This window comes from Notothenia rossii (genome assembly GCF_949606895.1).
Source record: "Notothenia rossii genome assembly, chromosome: 4".
NCBI classification, from domain to species: domain Eukaryota; kingdom Metazoa; phylum Chordata; class Actinopteri; order Perciformes; family Nototheniidae; genus Notothenia; species Notothenia rossii.
Genome location: NC_136902.1, coordinates 21,649,195 through 21,666,940, shown reverse-complemented (window position 1 = coordinate 21,666,940; position 17,746 = coordinate 21,649,195). Strand labels below are relative to the sequence as shown.

The 17,746-nt window shown below is 42.5% G+C and overlaps 1 protein-coding gene across 1 annotated transcript; it reads left to right on the top strand.

Moving 5' to 3' along the window:
* Positions 1–39: 39 nt before the first annotated feature.
* larp4aa (La ribonucleoprotein 4Aa) lies at positions 40–17,735 on the top strand. Its single transcript, XM_079674867.1, is given in 25 exon segments — positions 40–845; positions 3,203–3,320; positions 3,622–3,780; positions 7,420–7,507; positions 7,608–7,744; positions 7,841–7,944; positions 8,052–8,162; positions 8,247–8,300; positions 8,405–8,614; positions 9,096–9,199; positions 9,822–9,863; positions 11,622–11,658; positions 11,661–11,684; positions 11,686–11,715; positions 11,718–11,798; positions 11,801–11,824; positions 11,827–11,861; positions 14,018–14,030; positions 14,032–14,073; positions 14,170–14,328; positions 14,437–14,467; positions 14,470–14,575; positions 14,661–14,685; positions 14,687–14,923; positions 15,238–17,735. Coding segments are annotated over 25 exon segments (2,475 nt in total). The 5' UTR covers positions 40–734; the 3' UTR covers positions 15,631–17,735.
* The last annotated feature ends 11 nt before the right edge of the window (positions 17,736–17,746 follow it).

Below are 17,746 nucleotides of genomic sequence, written 5' to 3'. Positions count from 1 at the left end.
ACCACCCTAAAGACATGGGTGATCTAAAAAAAAAAGGAAATTTGAAACCTTTTTCTTTCTGGGTCTCAGGAGGCTACCTCCTTTCTTTATCTAAATAATTTAACTGGTGTTTACTTTAGAAAACTCATATTTATGAATGTAAAACTATTATAAGATTGATAATACAAAACTCGCATAGTGTATTGTGTTGAATCTATGGCTGAGGCTTTGTTTAAACTGCAGAAAACTACAGTGTGGATCCGGAAAAGGAAGAGGAAATGTTTTTTGCAGAGGTCACCGAGAACCCGCGGTGGCAGCCGGGACGTCGGCGGACTGTGTGTGCCTGCGCGAGGAAGGGTGCGTGTCCCCAGTGTCCGCTCCGGTCGCCCGGTTAGGAATGCGCCTCACGAACCCGCAGGGTGGTGTTATATTTTACGAAACGCTAGCGGGGATTGTGGTCTAAGAAGAGTCATGGTTTGACATCGTTTACACCATTAGTATCTGACTGTGTGAGTTTGATTCATTGAGCTAGCTGGCGTTAGCCCGCTTCGTTGATTCATAGCACGCTAGGTCTCTAGCTGTGTAGCATACCTGCTAGCCGGCTAGCTAGCTAGTGAGCTAGTTTCAGTGCTACTGCCAATCCAGTCGAACAGGAGAGAACCGGACTGACTGCTGAGCACAGTCGCCGTTTCGGGAAGGAGAGGTGGTGGCAGGCGGGAGAACGCGACCGAGAGGAAGTGAGTCAGGAGCGGCTGATGAGTTCAGACCAGAGCGGAGAGCCGCCGCTGCTGCAGGAGGACCCCGGACCGGAGACCGGTGGGAAGGACGAGGCTCCGCTGGGGAGCGACGGAGGGTCAGGCGGCATGGTGAGGCCTACTTTAGCTAGCTAGCTAAGCTACCATTTAGAGACCTGTTAGCACAGTACGCCCCCCTCTGCGCGACGAATGATATGTATTAAGCAAAAGCAAAAATTAATTAAAACATATTTTAAAGATCCTATGTTTCAGACTTTGTGACTATTTGTGATATCAATATCTGATAGGGTTTTATCGAAAGCGTGATATTGATTACCAAGCAAAAACGGTCTCAGACGCCGCTCATACGGCAGCAGTTGCAGGACTAATGACTAACTTGCAGCCCTGTGTACAGCAGGTGATTTTACACACTTAGCCTGATCTCATCTGCAGTCCATACAGGGAGCCAGCCGGTGCTAGCTTAGCTAGTAACAAGCAAGCTCGTTAAGTAGTTTGCTGAGTAATCGTTAGCCTTTAAGTTAAGTTATGGCACAGCTGCAGACTTACGGTATTGGGAGCCGAGGAGTGCTGATTGACTTGTTTTCGATCGGTATGTGATCGATGTCTAGATTATTGGCCGAAGGGTAAATATTCATTCACTAACGGTGTCTGTTGGCTAATCGTGCTGCTAGCTAACTGAGCTAGCGCAGTGACATGCGTTGCAAATACCTGGCCTGTGCGGCGCAGCGCAGTCAGCTGACATTACTTGGCTTGCCACGGCCTGCAACACAGAAGCATGCATTGTAACCATGTGTTAAGTTGCACATGCATGCTTGTGCTCTTCTGAATGACACCCAACTGTGTGGCACATCCATTCTCGTATACTTTGTGGAGAGGAGTGTCCTGAGGTAAATCGTAAAGTGGCAGCTGTACTTGTCAGGCCGAATGCTTTTACTGGAAGCATCTATTGGCAGGTGGCAAATTACAATGTCAAAAGAAGAAGCTGGTACATTTAACAGTTTCAAAGTTGGTGAACAGCTGTCATCCACTCCTCTTTGGACATCAGCACAATCCACCTTCGCTTAATATCAGTATCAGTAGCATCTGTATGCCTCAACATGTACAGTATGCGATCTATTCTTGGCCACAGGTCTTTGCTGGGTCAGGATTTCTACTGCCAGTCCACAGCCCTTTTGATTGGCAGAGTCTGATCTAATCCTTAAATATTGTGCATCAAAATATAAATAAGTGGGTGAAAAACCAGCCAAAGATAAACTTAAAATCGGTTTTGTTGTTTCTATCAACATGTATTACTACACAGATTGTGTGGTTGCTCAAAGCTTAGGGTAATATAGCCTATTTCGTCAACAGGGGATCACGGGGCCCTCTATGGCACATTTCATTGCACTCCTTGTTTCCAATTAGATGCCATTGAGGCCCAATAGTTTGCAAGTGTTACCAATATCCTAAGATTGCATCTTGTGATTTTAATTAATCCCCCCCTCACTCACACAAGGCAAAAGTAATAAGTGATCTCAGCAGTTGTGGTGATGGTTGGTTATTTGTAGTTGAGCAATTTGTTGGTGACCACTTTTTAATTCTGTTTAAACCTATAAAGTTCTCCTGTTGTATTTGCCTGGTTTTCGTTTGTATGTTGATAGTTTGTGATGGATAATAGGCCTTTGCAGCAAACAGTATTGTTCTAATGTTTATCCAAACAGCACAAGGTAAATATAATCTAAGACTGGAAAAACGGATTTGTTGATAATTGCTTTAATCACATGGATTAGTCTTGCATTATCTGGAGTGTTTTTTTTCTTTCAGTTTGCTTGTTCAAACAAAGGCAACTGTTTAATTGTTTTTCAGGTTACATTAGTATATAAGTCCATAGCCATAGTCACATCAAGTTATCATGTTCCCTTCAGATTTCTACCTGGATGCTCATAGATCTCCTCAGGCCATTGGATCCTACACTTTATGGTCATTAGGTTTTATTTAATGCATTAAGAAGGCTGGTGCTTGCTGCTCAGTGCTTGATATTGAATATAAAAGGAACTCAATGTTTGTGTACTTATAAATAAATAAGTATTAATGGCTTGACATGAGAGTTGCAAACATACCTAGTGCGGTGGTGTGTTTAAAAACCTGTAACGTTGTCAACACATTTGTTTTACCAGCTCAGTTTTGACAGTAGCCCTGAGACCAGTGTGATGCCAAGAAGAGATGAGATGGCAAGTCTGTGGTGAATCAGCAAGAATATTTAATCTGATCGTACTCTAGATCTCAGTTGCAGATGAAAAACACCAGTTAGATCACATAACAAAAAAAAAGCAGTCTAAATTAGATTAGTTCTCGCTTTACATGCAAGCTGTGTAAATGGTGTGTTTGTGGCTAATCAATGTTAGATAAAGCTAAAATTAGAATGTAAGTCTGCCTTTTATCTTTGATATTAATTTAACTTGCCTAATCATGCTGTTTCTGCTCTGAAGGTCACCTCTAAGGGTGCCGGTTTGAACCCAAATGCCAAAGTGTGGCAGGAGATGCCCGTGGCCCCCAGCGAGGCTGTTACCAACAGCCCTCATTGGCCCCCCGCAGACATCAGTGAGGGTGAGTTACACTTACATCATTGGAATTAAATGTGCTTAGAAAACTCTAAATGGCGTTTAATAAAATTGACATAGCTTTAATGTGTAAAAGCAAATTACATTTTTTTTTTTTTTCAAATCGTGACCTTTTTGCACTTGTATACACGTTTGAATTACAATTTGGATTTTTGTTTATTTGAACCATATGTTGACATCACATGTAAAACGATTTATTAAAGGACTCGTACAGACAAAGAAAAACAGCCCTGAACTTTAGACTGTATGTTGTTGGTTCTCAATAAAACTCTTTACCTTGCTCACAGGTTATTCTGAGCCTTCGTCTGCGGGGTGTAAGCCGTTCACCGTGGGATTCACGGCCCTGGATGACAGCAGCTCCTCAGCAACAGCTGAGATAGCAGTAAATGGAATGGACCCTCCAGAGTTGGGCTTTTCCCCCGTTGAGTCCACCACGGGGACCCCAGGTCAGTCACTTCACATCACATGCTGTCCTCTCCACACACCAACTGTGACTGCAACTAAGGCCTCTTCTCTTTTTATTAATGTATTCATCTTAAGCTTGATATAATGATGGTGAAACATCATAAACAGCCCCATCCAGGGTGTCCGCGGGGTCTTAAAAAGTATTAAAAGTTGACTAAATTTAGCGAAAATTAAGGCTATTAAAAAGTATTAAACAGCATTTTCCAAGGTATGAAATGGGTTAGCTTGTTTTCAATAAGTATATAAATTGTCCAAAGAGGTTGTATTCTAAAGTCTGCCTGAATGTAATCATTGCGTAGGTGTGTAGTGTGATTCTGTGTAGGGATGCCAGAAACTGAACTGTTCAAATTCGAAAATTGGACAGCCCTGGCGAATATTAATCGATTATTCGCCGCCGCCGGTTGTTAAACAACATCGTTATGGGAAAATGCTATTTTGCGTCCAAATGGTTGGAAGATAAGGAGGAAGGACAATCAATACTGTATATAGTAAATGTGAGGTAAAGTGTGTCGCCAATGTAAGTGGTAAAACTCGAAGTGTCGATGAGGTCTTAAAATACATGGAAAGGGTCTTAAAAAAGGTCTTAAAGGGTATTACATTTGACTTCGGGATTCCTGCATATACCCTGCCATCAGCTTAAACACCAAATCTGTTGCGCGAGTATCGTCTCACTAATAGGCCTTGCTTACATTTAATAACACGTCTAGCCTGGCTCTTCCAGAGCTTTCATTATATAACATTAGCTGTAATTTGTTTTACAATAACAGGGTGTCCGCGGGGTCTTAAAAAGTATTAAAAGTTGATAAATCAATTTAGCAAAAATTAAGGCTATTAAAAAGTATTAAAAAGTATTAAACGGCATTTTCCAAGGTATTAAGAAGTCCCACAGCAACGACAACATGAAACACCCTTTAATTTACTGAAACGACATGTCGGGAAACCCCCTCAAGGCATGCATAGCGCGCCGTAAAATGCTGCTTCTTATTTTAAGTTTCGTTGCCTTGCTCCGCTCTGTGGGGGGTCCCAAGGTGGGTAGACCGGCATACGCAACGCTCTAGGGGTCCAACGGCTCCGTGTGTAAGCCCTATATGATCATTTTCTGATAACGATGAAATAGCCCGCCTCCCTCTCCCCACGTCTCCTGCTGCTGCTGGGCTGTCAGAAGAGGGGGAGGAAAAGAGAGGCAGGCACCGTTTATTAAATATTATTATACAGAGAACAGAGTCGTTATCAATTTGTTTTAAAGCTCAATAAATAACAAAGAAGACCTCTGATCGGCACTTTTCTAATTTTGTACGGAAGATTTAAACTTTAACAGACATGTTGACCGGCGGAACATTTTTTTTAACGGAAACTCTGCCGCACGGTTCCCTCGTCCCTTGGAAGAGGCGGAGAGGTGGGTGTTTTTCATCTGCTGGTGGACTACCTGAGAGATATACAGCAGGAGAACACGTCGTCCACCACGGAGAATAAACAAAAGGGCAACCATGGCAACCATGCTCCGGGGTCTTCTTCGCTGCTTTTGGTGTATTTTGTGGCGGCAGCAGCGCCACTTACAGGCCTGGCATATGTACTACAGCGTTTCCAGCATTTCCAGCGGCCTAGTGTTAACGGACACATTAATGAATCAAATGCGTGTGAACGGAAGACTTTTTTGCGTTTGCGTATGCGTTTTACCGTATGCGTCCTCGTGGGGCCGGGGTCTAAGCCAAACTATCTCCGGTCACAGAGATCTGCTATTTTAAAGTAAAGTCAACACATATCGACCCTAATATAGTCTATATTAAGAACGAGAAAAGTCTTAACCTATATATCGTTTTTTGTAAACATATGACAAATGTGTGAGGGTGATGACGTCAGAGCATTGTCCTATGTGCCAGCGCTTAGCCCCGGATAGCCCCAGCCCAATTTAACCCCTGGGTATTTGTGAGGGAGCTCCTATATGGCATTACCCCGCTGAAGCTCACCAAAGTTTAATATATTTCATAGTTCAAAGTTTTGTGAATTGTTTTGTTTATTGGTCAAATACTGGTTTCTAATGGTTTCTGAGGAGTTTTACTGGAATGAAAGAGCACAGAGTACAGAAGCAACAAAGCAGCATACTGCATTAAACCTGACCTTCACAGAGAGGTTGAAGTTCACGTGGAAAGGAGGCTTCAGTGGTCTGTCTACACTCTGTTTAGTTTTGCTATCTTACAATCAATAAAGTAAATGTGAGGTAAAGTGTGTTGCCAATGTAACCGGCTAGAACTCAAAGTTGCGATGAGGTCTTAAAATGTATGGAAAGGGTCTTAAAAAAGGTCTTAAAAGGTATTAAATTTGACCTCAGGATTCCTGCATATACCCTGAATAAACATGGCACAGTGTTACTTTAAATGAAGAGCATACCATAAATGGAATTCTATTCTGCTAATTGATTCTATTAATTCACCTTAAGCCCTTCAGGTTTAATGTTCTCAGTCCACTTGGTCCAAATCTAGAATCATGGTTTAAATAGTGTTCCCAAAGGGTTGTCTCGCAGCCAGCTGGAACTATAAACACATAGCATGCTTTGGCTACACTCGACTTACACAGCTACTAGTATTTCATTTATCACCCCACATGTAAATCCTGTGTTTGACTTTGAGATAATTAACCACGCGTTCAATCCTTTTTTGACCTGTTTAGACTGGTTGTCTAACATAAGGCCCTTCTCTTAACCCCATCCCCCCCGCCCCCGGGCGGAAAAACGCATCATCTGAGGGCATCTTAATATTTAATAAACTATGAATGTTTTATATCCATGTAACGGGAAGAAACTCGGCTAACTGATATTTTTTTCTTTCTTTTTTAAAAAAAACCCACAAAGCTAGCGCTGAGCCTCTGAATTAGCGACGAGCGGAAAAAACATGTGGCGCTAGGTAGCTAAAATTGCTTACCTTTGTCGTTGTCTGGTCAAAAGTGGTCTTCAATGGCATTTAAAACGATTAAAAACGCTGCTGAAGTTAATCCAATGTGTCTGTGTCCCTTTGAAATGATTTCTGATAATCCATAAGCAATAAACCTGCTTTTCCGTTTCCAGATGTCAGAGCGAGAGATAGGTTCGCTCTGGCCAAAACTGCATAAATATAATTTTTAAAAAAAACCATCTATATTGATTCTGACTTTTCTACATCCAACTCACAGGTTTATCATTACTTTGAGAAAAAAGCCTTTTTTCGAGCCTGAGACCTGAAAAACAGGGATGGGGTTCAACAGGTTTAAGGTGTACTTGAATTCAAAGTAGGAGTCAAACTCCACAATGCTGGATCCTACACGGCCCACAATGCAACATAACGGCATATTTTGTATTATACCTTCCCTCTCTGGTAAAGTCAGTTTTCACACTTTATCAAATAGTTTTAACATTGCTATAGATTCAGCCTCAACATATCTCTTGAGATGAAGGGGAAAACGATATATTTTTACTTGATGTCCCTGGCATCAAGAGGCATGTTTGAGGGTCCACTTTGGCTCTGTCCATGATGACGCATATTATTGAGTTATGACATTGTCAACAAAAACTCAACATTAAATGCGTCATAGAGAACATTATTGACAGTTGTGTTGTATTACGACTGACATTTTGTTTTGGGTCTCAGCAGATCCTAAAACTGAAGAGCCGCCTCAGATCTCCTCTGAGAATCTACGAGAGTCTCTGAAGAAGGAGCTGGAGTTTTACTTCTCCAGGTAAGAGTCAAGAACTCGAACCACCTTTTTTATAATGTAAAATATAAAACCTGTTTTTCAAGAGAAGGCTAATCTACATTGATTTATTTTTGTTATTCAGAGAGAACCTCTCAAAGGATTTGTACCTGATGTCTCAGATGGACAGTGACCAGTTTGTCCCCATTTGGACTATTGCCAGCATGGAGGGCATCAAGGTCCTCACCACTGACATGGACCTCATCCTGGACGTGTTGAGATGTGAGTGGAGAGTTTAAGACGATGTCAATTAAAAAGATCTTCATATATCTGTGATGTGTCTATATTTAAATACATTTCCCCATCTTTCCCTCTCAGCCTCTCCTATGGTACAAGTGGATGAGAAAGGGGAGAAAGTGCGTCCTAATCACAAGCGGTGCATTATCATTCTGAGGGAGGTACCTGAAACCACTCCTGTTGAGGTAAGGCTGACCTCTGCATACACAGCCACACTGCCTTTGGATGCATCAAATTGCAATAAGGATGTAGATGTTTACATGTTTAAAACCCTTGTTTATGTTCTTCACAGGAAGTGGAGGCACTGTTCAAAAATGACAACTGTCCAAAAGTGATCAGTGTTGAGTTTGCGCACAACAACAACTGGTACATCACATTCCAATCAGACACCGACGCTCAGCAGGTAATGCAAAGTGAAATGTCTCTACATGGTCTTTTCTCAGTAAACCATGTATTTCACTCATGATTCTCCATTGTACTCCCCTAGGCATACAAGTATTTGAGAGAGGAAGTAAAAACATTTCAGGGAAAACCCATTATGGTGAGTTAAATTCAAACTTCTTTGTCATTTTGGAAAGGCCCGTCTGCAAAGTTGTTTTCAGATATTTCAGTCTTTGCTCTTTCCCTGGTTGTCCATGCTGACAGGCCAGGATAAAGGCCATCAACACATTCTTTGCAAAGAATGGCTACCGTAGCATGGACAGCAGCCTGTACGCACAGCAGTCCCAGAGCCAGTCCCAGTACAGCTCTCCGCTCTACATGCAGCACGTCTACCCCCAGCAGCAGTACCCGGTCTATGGCATCGTACCTCCCACCTGGACGCCTTCGCCCACACCGTACTTTGAAACTCCTCTGGTGAGACATACTGCGCTCACAAGGAGACGATCACACACACACACCTACCCTGTAATATTCACCCTTCATGCACCACTCCTTCATATTGTTTCAGTGCATCATCAGTAAATGTGATGCACGAAACGATCCAGAAACCTGAAGGCCACAAGTAGTGTGGGGCCAAACTTGTTTGATGCAACGTCTGAAAAGCAATGCATCAAGTACATTCAAATGAGTATTTCCATCTCTGCAAATTGTCAGTAGACCTAAACACACAGTAGTTTGCATAGCACGTAAGTCAAAACATTGTGTATTTTATAAAGTTGTACACCATGGGGAATGTTTTTTCCAGGTCCCTGTGGCAGCAACTAGGACAAAAATAACTTTACAATTGTATTTGCATACTGAAATACATGAAACACAAATGTATTTGCATACTGAAATACATGAAACCACTGACTCAAATAGGATTGGTAAATGTTTACTCTTTTCCGATTTGCAGGCCCCGTTTCCCAACAGTAGCTTTGTGAATGGATTTGGCTCAGCCGGACACTACAAAACTGGCTCCAATTCTCTTAATATCACTCGCCCATTCAACAGAAACCGGTAAGCACATGTCTTCCCTTTTTGTTTGCTCTTTTTTTCTCCTTTCTTTTTACTTAAAGGCAACATTTGTAGGATTTTGTGTAAAAAATCCCTTTCAATAATGATGTATGACTCACTACAAGTGTATGGTGTTGTCTGCATCTGCAGGGACCTGTCCTCTTCCTGTATATCTTGTCCTTATTTATCTGGCTGTGTTCAGGACATTAATTGGCTTCGAGTTCTATAAAAACAACAAGGTACCAGGTGGTAAACAAGCATCCGAGAAAACTATAAAAATGACTCGCAACACTGGAAAACTGCAAATAACACGAGAGTAAAGCTGGGGTCAGTCTTCAGCCCCGGTCCAGATCTCTTCCCCTCGTTGAGCCGGGGGGCAGGGGCCAAATCTTGTGTTAAGAAACAAAAACAGACAAATCCTACTCATTGTGCCCTTAGATCTACGTCTGATTTTTGCATTAAACATTTTATTTAAATATGTTACCACTTGTGTCATTGTTTGAATGATAAGTTGTGAACATCAGATCATCTGACAGTGAAGTGTTGTCCAAGTGTGCGACATAACGATAATGTGACCTCACCGGGGAACTGTGCTTCACTCCCTGTCTTCTTACTGTCCCCACAGTGTCCCCCTCTATTCAAGAAAGAATGTAATAAATGCCTTCAGGTACCACTGTTATACAATAAGCTTCATTTGCTACCTTCATCTCTTGCCATACTGCCAAAGATCCATAACAGGGCTTTTGCCGCTCAGACTTTATGGCCATTACCCTTTGTATATGTTAATGTTTGTTGCCAGGTAATGAACAACCTAGATTTGCCACTTCATCTGATAAATGTAGGTTTGTCTACTGACTGGCAGAAGCATCCACCTGATTCTGAGCAACAGGCTTTTTCAGTTATGGCCGCCTTGGCTCCAAAACTTCTTCTTTTTTGTATCAACACGGTTACATGTATCTCTCCATCACAACTAATAACCATTATTATTTGTTCATTGTTTTTGTTTGTTTTTACTGCTGCTTTCTTCATCAGTGATTGTATTACTTTGTTATATGCTTTAGCAAAGAGATGCCCACAGTTTGGGGTTGGGTCCCGGTCAGGCAGCCGTCAAGCTTTAATCAGTACGCTTTGTCTTTAACAAAGAGATGACAACTTTGCCAGTTTGTTATTGTGATTAAAAAAAAAAAGAAAAAAAGAAGCAGCTTCACAAAGAAATATCTTATTGGACTCTTCTCAAGTCAGACCCGATGATGAGATCAATATGCGCATAGAGGGAAACCAGGGAGTGGAGTAACTGGCTTTGGTTCTCTCCTTCTCCTCTCCATGTTTCTCTCTCTCTCTCTCTCTCTCTCTCTCTCTCTCTCTCTCTCTCTCTCTCTCTCTCTCTCTCTCTCTCTCTCTCTCTCTCTCTCTCTCTCTCTCTCTCTCTCTCTCTCTCTCTCTCTCTCTCTCTCTCTCTCTCTCTCTCTCTCTCTCTCTCTCTCTCTCTCTCTCTCTCTCTCTCTCTCTCTCTCTCTCTCTCTCTCTATCTATCCTGATCTTCCAAAGTCAGGAGCTTCCCTCAGGTCCCGATGAGCGTTCAGATTATGAGATCTGAGGGCCAAAGACTCACGAGAAGATGAGTCCATGTGAATCACGCTGCTTACCTTTTGACAAACAACGTCTCAGTGTGATTAGTGGCACGTTAAAACATGAGTGGCCTGTCTGCTGAACATGGGCGTTGTCAGCTCTTCCTTATGAGTTTATGGTTGGTTGCAGATTTCCAAACATTTAACATGTTGCCGTCAAAGTCTCCACAGCTTCAACCAATCATTAACACAAATGTAGTACAAATCTCTGTCCATGCATGTCTTCACATTTTCCCTGAGGACAGAGCATGCTGTCTCTTATTCCTGCCGCAAACTGAGAACACCAGTGTTTCCATCAACTGATTCAGATGCTTCAGCCTCCATTACATACACAAGTAATATAGGCTTATTACTGTCTGTTCCAATTCTCATCTCATAACCGTGGTTACACTGTTTACTCTGTGATGGCATTAAGTCCAATCACAAGTGCCACTTGAAAGACCAAACTGGCATTACCATTTACATCATATCTGCTCAACTGTATTTACTGCTTTAAAGCATCGAATATACTATTTTAATAATAATACATTTGATTTATATAGCACACTTTAAAAACAACGTCATCTCAAGGTGCTTCACAAAGCTATAAGGAGAAAATAATAAAACATTAGCCCCACATATTGATGAATTGTTGAACTACATTGGTAGAGTAACTTTAAGGACAGTCATGCTGCCCTTTTTAGTTTTTAACACTGGTTACAACCTGGAAAGGAAACACTGGTCAACAGTATGCCTTACAAACATTTTCCTCTTAAGGTTGCCCATTGCTCACCTTCTCCTTCTCCCCCCTGCTACAGGAACAATGTGAAGCCCCAGGTGAGGACAGGCGAGGGTGACCTCAAGCGTCTGTAACCCCTGTCCCCCCTGGAGAGTCTGACTGGGCTGCGCAGCCCCCCAGGCCCCCCTGCTCCCCTCTCACCACCCTGCCCGGTCCCAGGCCGCCTCTGACCCTGAGCTCCGCGTTCTCACATCTTTCTCCTCCTCTTCCTCGTCTTTGGAGTCCCCAGTGATGACAGCGGCATGGCTGGACGTGGAAGGTAAGCATACTTCACTGTAATGGCTGCTGTTCATTGGCTGTGACAAATGTGTGGTTAGACTGATCGATTGATCCACTTTAAATTGTCCCTTTTTGTTTTCACAAGAGAGGACAAGTTTGTTAATGCCATTTTAATAAAAGCAGCTTCACAAAGAATGATCGTACTGGACTCTTCTCAAGTCAGACCCGATGATGAAATCAAAATGCGCATAGAGGGAAACTGGGGAGTGGAGTAACTGGCTTTGGTTCTCTCTTTCTCCTCTTCATGTTTCTCTTTTCTTTGTCTCTCTCTCTCTTTCCTTCTCTTCCAAAGTCAGGAGCTTCACTCGCATCCCGATGAGCGTTCAGATTATGAGATCTGAGGGTCAAAGACTCACGAGGAGATCACCCTGCTTACCTTTGACAAAGAATATCAGTGTTATTAGTGATGTGTCAAGATATTAGTGGCTCGTTTAGATTTAACATCGGCGTTCTCAGCTCTTCCTAATGAGTTAATGATGTGTTGCACATCTTCTCACGTTCAGTACGTCTCTTTAAGGTTTCCACAACTTAAACCAATCATGAACTCAACTGTAGTCCATACCGCTGTCCTTGCATGTTTACACAAAAATAGTGAAAAACATCCATCCCAGTTCCAAGGAGATTTTTTAATGTTTTTTTTTTCGTGAAGATCTATAATGTTATATAAAATGGAAAAAAGGATCTACATTTACTTAGATTTTCTCAGCTAAATGATCATTCCACTATGCATTGTATCTCGAGTCTTGTCAGTGTCCTTTTTTTAATGGTGAGTTGACCTTAACTCAGTGGTTCTCAAAACTTTTTCTGTCATTCCCCACTTTGAACAGGTGGGCCTTTTCAAGCCCCACCTGTTCCTCATCGCTCAAATAAAATGGTAGGCCAAGTTTAAAATGGTCAAATGTATCGTTCTATAACAGGGGTCTCCAACCTTTTTTAGGATGAGAGCTACTTTCAAAAAATAAAACAAGTCGTGAGCTACTTTTACTCCTCTTTTTAGTTTTTTTTGCACTGTATATATTTGTATATATTTATACCCCTGCACATTTGAACATTATTATATTCTTACCTTTAAACCTTTGTGTGCTGTTTGGGTCTGTGGGACCCGTTTTCAATGTTTACTAAAAGAAAATGGATGCAATTTAATTATTTTAACCTGCTTTATTTGGGGATGGACCTCACCTCTAGGGGGGCCCGGGGGCATGCACCCCGAGAAGATTTTTTTTTTTAATGTTGAGTGAAATGCCTCAATCTGGTGCACTTAGAGCAAAAAATGAATTTATGGATACAGCTTTCAACAGACTGAAAGGAGCTGTATACTTTTCAATAATCCAAACATCTTTAGAATATGATCAAAACCAATAACAAATCATTTAAAGTTGTTTATTCTTATCTTATGTTACCTAGTTAGCATTCTTTCTTTTATTTATGCATATTTTACTAATCACTCCCCTTTTAAACTTTTTTATTTTTTTCTACTGTCCTATAGCCACACATTGGAATGATTTCTTACTTTATTTTTTACACCTAGGCTATATTAAATAGATAAATGTGTGCTCTCTCGCTCTCTTTCTCTGTCTCGCTCGCTCACAGAGGCTCTGTGCTCCTCCGTGACGATGACGGCTTGCGTTAAAAAATTATAATAAACATAGGCCTATTTCTAAAGTGGGGGGACACAGATGGAATTTCGAAAAGTGTCACGGTTAAACTCCTGGTGAAGTGGTGAGGTGCCGCTCATTGCTTTTCTTCCCGACTTCAACGCTGTAAATGATTTTGGTTTCAGTTGTGTGTGTGAGCAGGCTCGGATTGGCCATCGGGAGATTCGGGACTTTTCCCGGTGGGCCACTGCCTTTGGTGGGCCACTGGCTCTGACATAGTTGGGTCGTGGACTTTCACAGCGCCGGTACCGCATCCGCCGTTGCGAGGCTCCGCGGATCTGGCGCTGTGAAAGTCCACCGCCGTTGCGAGTCTCCGGCTGTAACAGTCCACTAACGCCCGCGAGGACCCAAAAAAAAAAAAATCTCCCGTTCATCGCGTCCATTTCGCGACCCCACCTATCACATCTCTGCGCCCCACCAGTGGGGCGCGTCCCACACTTTGAGAAACGCTGCCTTAACTGATCCTTTATTTCCATTTCAGACGGAGCACAACCCTACCGAGGAACACGGAGGAGGCGAGAAGATGACCGGATTGCGGTAAATGGCCATTTTTATTGTCGCTTTAAACTCAAATGTATTTAAAACATATGAACCGTTTTGTGATATTTTCTGTTTGCTCAATTTCCCTTCCAGAGGCCTGCACCGCTAACAGAGATCAAGGTTTCTCAACCGAAGTTCGACTTGGCCGCTACCAATTTCCCACCACTTCCTGGCTGCGTGGTCAGCACACAGGGAGAGCCAGTGCTGGAGAACCGAATGTCAGATGTTGTACGCGGGTTGTACAGAGACAAGGTAAGACGACATGAACACTAACGAGTTGTAAATCTCTTGTCTGCATAGAGCATTGTTGGGGTTGAGGTAATCAAAGGTTTAATGTGCCTGTCTCCTGTGTTTTTATAGACAGAACAAGCCAATAAAGAAGCCACTGTGAGTCAGCTTCGGGCCCACCACCAGTCACAGAGGAGGCTGTGGCGGTCTCCAGTCCTGCCCTGCCAGCAGCCAAACCTGCTGCACTCCCACTCGGACCCCCCGTCCCTGGGTAAGACGAAGACAATTTAGCTCAGAATAATCTAACACCTTTGTTAAAGTCAATTTGAATGTCTGAAACTCTTGTTTCTCTTCAGTATCCCTCGTCAGGAGAAGAGGGTTTGAACGGGCGGAGCCTCCAGCTCCAAAAGTGGCTCCGCGCACGCCAGTTCAAACTACCGTAATCCCACCCCCCACCACACAACCCGTGCCTAACCCCAGGCCTCAGCCCCCTGCTGCTGCTTCTGTTGCGGCTGCTGCTGCTGCTCCTGCTGCTGCTGCCCCCCCGTCACCTCCACACCAGCGACTCCAAGCACGCCGGCTCCTGCTGCGGCCCCCCCCTCCTCCCAGCGCCACACAGGTGAGGATGTTTGAAAGCCTGCTCTAGAGCTTAGCTGTTTTCCTGATGATGAAAACATGTTCGCATAGAGGGAAGTCAGGTAGTGGACGGACTGGCTTTGGTTCTCTCCATTCTCTCTACTTGTCCCTCTCCTTCAGTTTCTCTCTTTATCTCTCTCTCTGCCCTTTCCAACCAAACGTCCAGGATGTTCACTCCTACCCCGATGAGCGTTAAGATTATGAGATCTGAGGGTTTGACGAAGGAAATCAATAAAGTTGATCAGTCACCTTTGCACGTTTTCTAAAACTGTGTTTTTTTTCCATGCCTTGTTCAAGGAGCCACGCAAGCTCAGCTACGCCGAGGTGTGCCAACGGCCACCCAAGGACCCTCCACCTGCGGCCCCTGCCCCAGTTTCCACAGGCACAGCGTCTGGCCAGCCGCTACGCGAGTTGCGCGTGAACAAATCTGAGGATCAGGGCTCCGGCAGCGTTGCTGGAGACAAGCAGGAGAAGGTCCATGACAGGGAGGGGGGGTGGGAATGCAAGGAGAGCCGACCTCCACGTGATCGTGACTCTCAAGGCTACTACCGCAGCAACGGCCCCAGAGGCAACGGGGGCTTCAAGTTTCGGGAACAGAGGCGCCCGCCTCCAGCCCGACGCAGCTCTCCGCAGGGAGGCTACAGGCACACTGGCAAAGAGCAGAATATCCCTCCAGTATCGCCAAAGTAAAAACTCGACATGAATAGAAAAAAGATGTTTGAATATATACATGGATATATATAATTATATATAACAATGAATAACATAAAAGCAACAACATAATGGTAGCCACCTTCCCCCTGGAACTTGTCCACAGAAAAGCTTTTTAAAAGACATTAAGACCGGGACATCCAGGACCAATGGGCAAAATGACACCTGAAGAACTTTGATGAATTATTTGAAAAGGAAACAAAAATCTTGTTTTGACCTCCAGCATTATGCTTAAAAGAATTGTAAGTGTCTGGAGGAAGTCCCATTTACGCCCTGCTAGGGAGAGGTGGGATGCTGAGCCTCATAAATGGCTCGCTATCTTTTTCTTTGATTTTAAAGAATAGATGTCTGCAAGAACAATATGCACTAAGAAGAAAAGAACATGCATATATGTCATGTACATATACAAAGATATCACTAACACGCAATGAGACATCAGTTTGTTTTTTCCGTGTGTGCTTAGGTTTGCAAGTATGACTGAAAGGTTGACTGATGTCTGTGTATGCATTGATTGTTAAGCAATTTGATTGAAGTGCTACAGTGTGCTGCTGCACTGATGTAATGAAATTAATTATGTTTAATTTTTACATCAGACTCACAATCATTGTCCTGAAACTGGACAGTGTGGCTTCTAATGTATATTAATGAAATGTGTTCTATGGTGGTATTTTGATCCTGGTCCATAATTGGCTAAAATTGTATCAGTCGGATATCAGAAAGTGTCGCTGTACGCCACAGTCAAATGTGTGGTTTTGTTTGAAGCCGAAATCCACTTTGGGGTTCTCACTGGCCCGTTTTCCACCGTTAACCCGCTAGCCTGGTCCAAAGTTTTTCATGTTTTATCTTTATTAATCTGAAACTGTTTTGGTTATGGATTCAGAACATTGTCATGTTGATAATCAGTCAGGTTCTGTGTTTACATGTTTGTTTTGGTAGTAGGGTGACGTTTTCAAGGAGAAAAAATAATAGGTTAATAAGATTTGACTGTTCAGTGCGCCTGGTTAAGGTGAGGTTTGGCTTTTCTACATCATCAATGGATATCCAGGTTAAGCTTATATCTGTGAATTGTTCTTAACAATGGCATAGTGTCAAAAATAGTCTGAGGAGTGCTGTTAGCTGAGGATGATAGCTACATGATATCTGGCAGCCATGTCGTGGTTATAAAGAAAATTGGAACATTTTCACGTGCTATGTGCCAGCTGCCTACGATCATAGTGTGCTAGGATAACGTTTTGATTTTTATTGACAGGTCTGCTAAATAATGTAGTCTTGGGCAAACCTTTGGCCCAGTGAAACTGGATTTTGAAGAAGCTGTAGAGGTGTAGTTGCCTACGCTATATTTCGATTACCCTTCACTAGAAAATGTGTGGGGGAGAATGTAATTGTTCTAGTACTGAATTAACAGAGAGAGGCTTTTGACAGCACCTATCCACCATATTGATTGTGCTTTTTAGGGTGAGTTTGCTGGTTCTTTTCTTTCATTTCCTGTTTTTTTTTTATTTTCTCCCTTTTTTTATTTTTGAAAACGAAAGGATTGACTTAGAAGTTTGACTCACTGTATGTATTGCTTTTTAAATGTATTTATTTTTAATTCTGATGCACAACGCTTTTCTCCCAATCTGGTAGGCTGGTTTCCCCAAAGTTGTGTGAAATCGCAATTGGCAAAAAATAAAATCACGCATATGACATTTATATACTGTTGGAGATGTCAGCTGAGCAAACATACTTGATGCATTGACTTTTGGGTTAGTAATGCAGTAAAATGAGTAACCAATCACTGGGGCTGTTATTTTTGAGTATGAGCAGCTAGTGATTTAGTATAATTAAATACATGCACTAACTTGTTTTTAAAAAGAATCTTACTCATAAGTAATGTGAAATCATTTTAGAAGCATATGGTTGATGTTAACATGCTTGCAAATTCCAGGATTACAGGAATTTCCCCCCCTCCAAATGTTTGGATTATTTTCTGTAATTTGGGTTGGGGTGGCAAAAAGAAATATACTAATGGATCAACCAAGTGTTTGAGACACAATCCTAGAACTGTATGAAATGTCACCAAAAAATAAATTATTTTGATTTGGCTTTCCAGTGT